The 8,153-nt window shown below is 53.0% G+C and overlaps 1 protein-coding gene across 5 annotated transcripts in view; it reads right to left on the bottom strand.

Moving 5' to 3' along the window:
• Positions 1-5,958: 5,958 nt before the first annotated feature.
• DNMBP (dynamin binding protein) overlaps positions 5,959-8,153 on the bottom strand; it is a 119,495-nt gene continuing 117,300 nt past the window's right edge. For all 5 annotated transcript variants that reach the window (XM_051824073.2, XM_051824072.2, XM_002718639.5 and 2 more), the window contains one exon: positions 5,959-7,345. In XM_051824073.2, the coding sequence (XP_051680033.2) occupies positions 7,160-7,345 (186 nt within the window). In that variant the 3' untranslated portion in view covers positions 5,959-7,159. The remainder of the gene's footprint in view (positions 7,346-8,153) is intronic.

Genomic DNA, 8,153 nt, shown 5'->3' with positions numbered 1-8,153 from the left:
CACCGTGCTGGCCCAGGCCAGAGTGCGCCCCAGCCATGGAAGGAGGCCGGGACATGAATGTGTGGGTTCCTCCAGCAGCAGGCCTGGCAGGATCGGCCCTGCAGGCCAGCACATGGTGTCTTCCTCCGGTGTCTGGCCTGCCAGGCTGCTGGTCCTGTGTGGGGAGCAACCGAGACCAGACTAAATTACTGGAACTGCTAGGGCTAATTCTATGCATCTGATCTCCCACCATATGGCGCTGAGAGAGAGCAAACAACTTCTACACAGCTGCCTCACCAATTCGACTAACAAGCTGCAGGAGTTGATCCTGCTCCTGATTGGAGGAGAGCAGCGTGCTCAGCGCGTGGGGAGAGAATGCCAGGAGAGTTGGGATTGGTGGAAGAGGACTATAAAGGAGGAGAGAGACAACATGCACCAGAAACATCTGAGGAACATCTGAGGAACCCCTGAGAGAGCCGGCCGCCGGTGTGCCGCTCCTCCACGGAAGTGGGGAAAGCGGTGGGGGTGCCGCCCCTCCGCGGAGGCAGGGGGCAGGCAGCTATCCCGGGACGGCGTTGTTCCTCCGTGAGTGAGGGAATGGCAGCTAACCCGGGAAGGGCCGGGCAAAAAGAACAGCGCAGGGTCTGGTGTCGTTCCTTCGCGAGTGGGGGAGTGACATAATAGTGCCGTGACTCGGATATGAAACCTAGGAGGGAAGAAGTGGGAAAATACTGGAGAGAGACTAGAGAGAGCCTAGGGAAAAGCCGGATGGAAAAAGTGCCAGAAGAAGCTAGTGAAAGCCTAGGCATAGACTCAGATACGGACTGCGGGGAGAAGCTAGGAGAAATTTAAGATTGAAAGTGAAAGTGAAAGCTAGAAGAAACATAGACTCGGATATGGACTGCGGGGAGAAGCTAGGAGAAATCTAAGATTGAAAGCGAAAGTGAAAGCTAGAAAAAACAAACTTGGAAACGGATTGTGGGGAGAAGCTAGGAGAAATCTAAGATTGAAAGCAAAAGTAAAAGCTAGAAGAAACTTAGACTCGGATACAGGCTGTGGGGAGAAGCTAGGAGAAATGAGAGAGAAATATTGCTGGAAGAAAGCTAGGAAAAGTACCGGGGAGAGAAAAATATAAGCTAGGGAAAGTGAAGCTGCGGGGGTAGACCGAAGTGGAGACGTAAGCTAGGTTGGGATTCGTCAGATTAGCCCGGGGAACAAAGGCGGAAGCTAAACTATAGCAGAAACGTAAGCTAGGCTATGATTCGCAGAAGCCGCGGAGCGTGGAGAGAGTGAGCGGGGCGCGGGCAGAGAGAGCGCACGGGGCGGGAGCAGATAAGAGCGCGGGGCTAGCGCAGAGGCCGTGGGGAGGGCGCGAAAGGCGCGGAGACCACGGAGCGCATGTGGAGCTGGGAAGCCGCGCAGATAAGAGAGTGCGGGACGCAAGCGGAGCCCGGAAGCCGCGCAGATAGGAGGGAGATAGAAGTAAAATAAGAGAAATAGGAATGCCCGGAGATAGAAATAGAGAAAAATAAAAAACGCCTCCCCACAACATGGTGATGAGAGAGCTTGGATTCGGTCTGCCTGATTAGTAAGGCGATAAGCACCTGTGGGCAGCTCTAGCAGAGCAGAGTATGTGCCGCAGGGCACCGAACACAGGCACGCATCAGCACCTAAAAGCCTCCCCACAACATGGCAATAAGAGGACCTGGATTCGGTTTGCCTGATTGGTAGGGCTATAAGCACCTGCAGGCAACTCTAGCAGAGCAGAGTGTGTGCCGCGGGCCACCGAAGACAGGCGTGTATCAAAGCCGAAGAATAAAAAGAAAGGGGGAATTGTGGGGAGCAACCAAGACTAGACTAAATTACTGGAACTGCTAGGACTAATTCTATGCATCTGATCTCCCACCATATGGCGCTGAGAGAGAGCAAACAACTTCTACACAGCTGCCTCACCAATTTGACCAATAAGCTGCAGGAGTTGATCCTGCTCCTGATTGGAGGAGAGCAGTGTGCTCAGCGCGTGGGGAGAGAATGCCAGGAGAGTTGGGATTGGTGGAAGAGGACTATAAAGGAGGAGAGAGACAACATGCACCAGAAACATCTGAGGAACATCTGAGGAACCCCTGAGAGAGCCGGCCGGCAGTATGCCACTCCTCCGTGGAAGTGGGGAAAGCGGCGGGGGTGCCGCCCCTCCGCGAAGGTGGGGGGCAGGCAGCTATCCCGGGACGGCGTTGTTCCTCCGTGAGCGAGGGAATGGCAGCTAACCCGGGAAGGGCCGGGCAAAAAGAACAGCGCAGGGTCTGGTGTCGTTCCTCCGCGAGTGGGGGAGCGACAGTCCTGGGTCGTGGGCCTGAGGCCCTGCAGGCAGAAGCAGACCTATTTGGGCTTTGGTGGGGGGAGAGGAGGTGTCTCTTCCCCCGGGACATGAGTGGATCACCTGAGGACAACTCAGGGCCCTCCTGTGCTTGGAAGGCTCTGTGTTGGCTTGGGGCTGAGGTCGTCCGGCTGTCCCCTGTACATCTTATGAAACTTTCCACAAGGTGGTAACATGCTTAGGTCTTGAAGAGCTCTGCACTCATCTCTGTCCCCGTGGAGTGTCCATGTGAGACAGATCAGCTGTCCCGCATGTGCTCATCTGAACACAACATGCCCTCACGGCCCTTCTCTGGACCTGGAGGTCTAGGAGGGGGTGGGTAGGCCTGCAAAGCCCCCGGTCATATGAGCCAGTGGCTGTGTGTCACAGGCACGTGCAGTGTTTGAAAAGGTCCTGTATCATGAAGAAAGCTCCGGCAAGAGGCCCTGTGAGACACACAGGCATGGAGATTGGGTGGTGTGCCGTTAAGATGGGTAGGACCCATCCTACTGTAAAGGCCTAACGACCGTGTTCCCCTATGCAGGGTCTCAAGGTCAAGGCCTCCAGCACTGCTCTTCCAGGGCCTTGTAGCCCCAGTGGCCCAGGCCTGGACCCCAGACAGATGTCCCATTTCTGCCCACCAGGAGGCCCTGGGGATGAGGGCCTGCCTGTGGTATGGGACCCTGCCTTCCAAGGGAAGGCCTACCAGGGAGACACCGCCTGCCAGGCCTGAACTTGAAGATGGGGAAGCACAGGTAGTCGAGCCCTTCTGTCCACCCCCTCCTGGGGAGTTCCTGTGGTGGCCCTCGATCTGACTTCTTTGTCCATCAAGGTCCTGGGTCCAGTGTGCCTGAGAGAAGTTGGTCAGGCCTGAAGTGTGCCTTTAAGGACAGGCTCCAGTGCAGGCTCCCTACTGGTCTCGCCATCTTGCACCAAATTTGTGGCCAAGGCCTGTCCAGGACCTGCCAGAGAGGCCTTGGTGATGAGTGGAACAGATTCTAGTCTGTGCAAGAAACAATTTGGACGTGAGATGCAGGAGTACTGGCCTCAAGGCAGCAAGGTTTGATAGCTGGGGCATCTGCTGGAATGGATGGGCACCTCTCAGGATGGAATCTTAGTGTCAGCCATTCAGGCTTGGGTAAGAAAGTCGTGTAGTTGACTAAAGAGTAAACTATCGGACACCCGATAAGCCAGGTGGTTATCTCAAGAGACTGAGCACAGTCTGCATTCTGCATTTATAAAGGAATGGGGTCCAGCTCTTCCACCGTTTCTCCTCCCCACCTCTCTTTGGTCAAAGGGTTTGCTGGGTGAGAAGCAGGTGAAAACCCTCCTCCCATGGTTTGACTACCCAGCGTTAACAGACTAACAGACTGGTAGCCCTCTTGGTGTCGGGCAGACTTCTCTGGGGGTGCCTGCCTTGGGGGAAGGCTGTGAAAGTTTTAGTGCCTGATGTTGCCAGGTTGGGCAGAGAGGATTCTCCTATGGGACCTTTCTGGGGGGTGGGGGGAAGGCTGGGATCAACTGTAAAGTTACTGGGCTATGTACAAGACTGTGTAGAGTGAAATACTGGACCGTGTCCATGGTGTGCCTCCAAGATGGCTGCATTCCTTTCCTTCCTGCGGTGCCCGGTTTTCCTTCGGCCTCTCACACACATGCTACTTTCTAACTTTCTACCTAACACTCCCTCAAGAGAAGTTACCCATAATCTTATGGGGTAGACTGGGTGAAGGTCTCAATTTCTGTATCTTCCTCAAGCTGATATAAGGACATAACAGGTGTTTATGGGTATTCTTCTCGCCTGTCTGCCCTATGGTGTTTGAAGGTGGCCTTGGAAAAGACTGTCTTCTAGTATCCAGAAGATTGTATTGTCTCGGACAGGCTAGAAGTCCTGCCTCACAACCACCTGGAGCTGGGTGGCTTGTATTCTGTTAGTGACAAAATGAGGGCATTAAAGACATGGTACAAGGAGAAGCAGCAAGAACCTGGAAGCTATAGTGCCAAGGAGGGCAACAGCCAGGATTTTCCATGATCATTATTTTTATTTGTTTTTTAAATAATTTATTTATTTGAAAGAGTTAGAGAGGGGAGGGGTCGTCCATCTGCTGGTTCACTCCCCACTTGACTGCAACAGCTGGAGCTGTTGGAAGCCAGGAGCTTCTGGGTCTCCCACATGGGTGCAGGGGCCCAGATACTTGGGCCATCTTCCACTGCTTTCCCAGGTCATAGCAGAGAGCGAGATTGAAAGCGGAGCAGCCAGCACTTGAATCAGTGCCCATAGGGGATGCCAGCACTGCAGGCAGCGGCTTCACCCACAGCACCGGCCCCTCCATGACCATGATGATCTGCCCAGGGTTGGGTTTTACCAGCCCAGCATGGAGTTCTAACATGCAGTCCTTGACTCACTTGGAGCTCTGCTCCCCAGCAGATGGAAAGCCTCATTCTCCACCCCTGCTGACTAGGGTTCTACATGTACAAGGGGACTTCAAAAAGTCTGGAAAAATTAAGGCTATTTTGGTACAAGAAAATTTGAGAATCCATACCACTTTTTCATGCTACACCTTTCCCACAAGCTTTCTGAAGACTCCTCATGTGTGGATCTCAAATTTTTTGTGCCAAAATAAGCTGCTTTTAATTCCACATCTCCATGAAGCGCTGAAGTGCCCTTGTATTACTCAGCCAATGCTGACAACACCCTCAGGTGGCTGGGATGACTGTGTTGCTGTAGACACAGAGACTGAAGCATAGGTGAGGTCAGGTGCCCAGGTCACAGAGCTATGTGGGAAGCCAGACGTGTGGGCTCCAGGGCATGCAGGCCCAAGTTTAAGCTTGTAATCTGTCAAAAACTCAACGCAGGACTTTGAGAGTCAGAATGTCTTTGGATTCCATTTTTTCCTAGCCCATAAAAAAGAGTTGGCCACGCTGACCTCAAAGTCTCTTTCCCAGTCTACCTAGTTACCCATGTATTCTACTCCTTGACAGCACTGGGTGACTGCGTCACTGTCGCCCCATCACTACTCCTGCCGCCCACTTTTCTGGCTCCAGCTTTGCCCACACTGCTGCTGTGACTTTGCTCATCTCTGGTGTGCATTTCCACATCGGCAGTATCAGGAGAAGACACATCTCTGAGGGATTTCAGCTGGAGACCTCAGGCCTCTGGTCTGGCACAAGATAGTTTAAAACAGAGACGCAATCGCCTACAGCATGGACCTCTGTGGGGTATCCAGAGACTGTGTTGAAACATTGGACAGTGATTTTAAGATTTATTCATTTGAAAGGCAGAGTTAGATCTTCTATCCACCAGTTCCCTCCCCCAGATGTTTGCAACAGCCAGGGCTGGGCTAGGCCGAAGCCAGGAGCTTCTTTCGGGCCCAAGTACTTGGGCATCCTCCACTGCTTTCCCAGACCATTAGCAGAGAACTGGATCAAAAGTGGAGCAGCTGGGACTCAAACCAGTGCCCATACGGGATGCCAGTGTTGCAGACGGTGGCTTTACCCACTATGCCACAGTGCCGGCCCCAGATAAAATCAACTTTTGACCTGGTAGTCTTATTTGCTTCTCCCATTCTTCCAGAGTACAATTCCAAGAACAAATGTTCAGGCTAAACATGGAAATCAAGAAAACATACTTGTGGCCATTAGAAATGCATTTATTTATAAAATAGCTACTTAAATATAAACATCTCTAAGTAGAAACACTTCACAAAAGACTGCTCTAGAGCCATCTCCTGAGGTGACCGTCAGGCCACAGACGGCTCCAAAGTCACCAGGGTTTGAAGGCCAGATGGGTACCTGGAGGAGCAGGGGCTTAAGGCTGTTCTCGATTCCCTTTCTGCAAAGACAAAATTCAGTTTCCAGTTCCAAGGCAGGCTTTGTGTCTGGGGAAGGCCTTAAGAATAAGGACCCCGCTAGGGGCTTTGCTAATCTTTGACTACGGACAGGTCCTACCGGGGGCTCTCGCACCCAGCTCCCGAGCGTCACCTCGGCGTGGAAGGCAGTGGCCCAGGAGAAACTTCTTGGACTGCTTACCCAAATTCAAGTAAGTCACACGGGTCAAGTTCTCTGCATGTGTGGGGGTAACGAAATGGTAGTCGTGACCTTGGAGGAAGGAACTGCTGTTGGGTTATTGTGGCACTGACGCCAGCTGGAGGGCTGATCCTGTGGTTGCAGGAAGATCTGCTCATGAGGCCTGAGAGAGAGGGCCAGGACCCCACCGAGGCAGCCTGAGGTTGGGATGACTGTCGGAAAAGTGTAGGTGGATCACACCTAGTGAGGCCACAGAACCTTTCAGATGAAGGGCAAAGGAAAATAAAGACCCTAAACACTCCTTAAAAAGAAAAAGTTGAAGGCTGCCTAACCTATGGGACTTCGGGTGTGTGTCTAAGGCTTCATAACACTGACAGATCCCCTGCCCTGCGCAGAAGCGCAGCCTCCAAGGCCTCTCGGAGCCTCATTCTTTACTTCACCCAGGGAGCTTCCGGTCGGCTGATCGTGGAGTACGGGCCAGCCCACACTGTTTGGTTCCAACCGAGACAGCTTGACTTCCTGTGTCCACAGAATGCTGGCTTCTGGTTGGACAGCTCTCGACTTCAGAGCTGGAGCCCAGAACTTGCTTTTTCTCATGGCCAGGGTCCATTTTTGATTCTAGAAACGCTAGTGAACATCAAGTTTTACAACCCAACCGAGGAAGGACAAGACTCATCTTGTGTTGCACCAGGCCACAGCTATGCAATGTGGCAGGGCCTGTGTCTCAGGGGCAGTGCCCCCTCCGTGGCCCACCAGAACCTTTCGGCAGGCTAACAGCAAGGCCGCGTGGCAGGCAGGAGAGGCTCAGGTGTACTCGGTCTTGCGGATGTAACTGGAGGGCACGTAACCTTTCCTGCCATCGAGCTCAGCTAACCACCACTCTGTGTTTCCCGTGACGTCTTTGAACTCGAGGATCTTGAGTCTCTGATTGGCAGACACGCTCAGCTCATTTGGGTTTCGTGCCGTGAAAGTATAGACAGCAAAATAGACCTGGGTGAGGGAGAGAAAGTGAGTTAAGGAGCGGGAGAGGGCTCGGGGCACCATGGTCCGGCAGAACCTGGTGCAGTGAGGGGCTGTTTTGTTCTGTATGCGCACTGCCCAGGACGGCAGCCCCTTGCTGCCTGTGGCTACTGAGCCCTTCAAACAGGGCCAGGAAGCCCGAGGACGGAGTTTTCATCTTGTTTAACTTCTTTTAAAAGATTTTTGTATGTGAAAGGCAGAATGAGTGGGAGAGACAGAGTGAGCATCCATCTGCTGGTTCACTCCCCAAACGGCCACAACGCCCAGGGCTGGGCCAGGCCGAAGCCAGGAGCTTCATCTGTATCTCCCATGTGGGTGCAGAGCAAACATCTGGGCCATCTTCCACTGCCTTCCAGGTGCATTAGCAGGGGGCTGGATCGGAAGCAGACCAGCTGGGACTCAAACTGGCACCTGTGTGAGATGCTGGCACTCCAGGCAAGCAGGTCAAGCACTGTGCCACAGCGCTGGCCCTACTGATCTTATTTAACTTAGATTTCAGTAGCTATATGTGGCTACCACAACAGACGGGGCAGATGCAAACAAAACCAAAATTCACAACCTTGTCACTCAGAGTCCCCTTAAGGAAGTGTCAGTCAATATGAAAACACAGGAGACAGGATGCCCCACCAGGGTGCACAGGAATTCTGAACTAAAACAGTCAACAAAGAGGGAAAATGTCTCGGTGTCACAAAGACACAACACAAAGCGAGAGGAGTGCTAGATCAGGAGGGAAGCCAGGGGCCCAGGACAGACACCTTGGGGCCTGCGACCTTGTCAC

The sequence above is a fragment of the Oryctolagus cuniculus genome, chromosome 15 (assembly GCF_964237555.1).
Source record: "Oryctolagus cuniculus chromosome 15, mOryCun1.1, whole genome shotgun sequence".
NCBI lineage: Eukaryota > Metazoa > Chordata > Mammalia > Lagomorpha > Leporidae > Oryctolagus > Oryctolagus cuniculus.
Note: the sequence above shows the minus strand (reverse complement) of the source record. Positions and strands in the feature narration are given on the sequence as shown.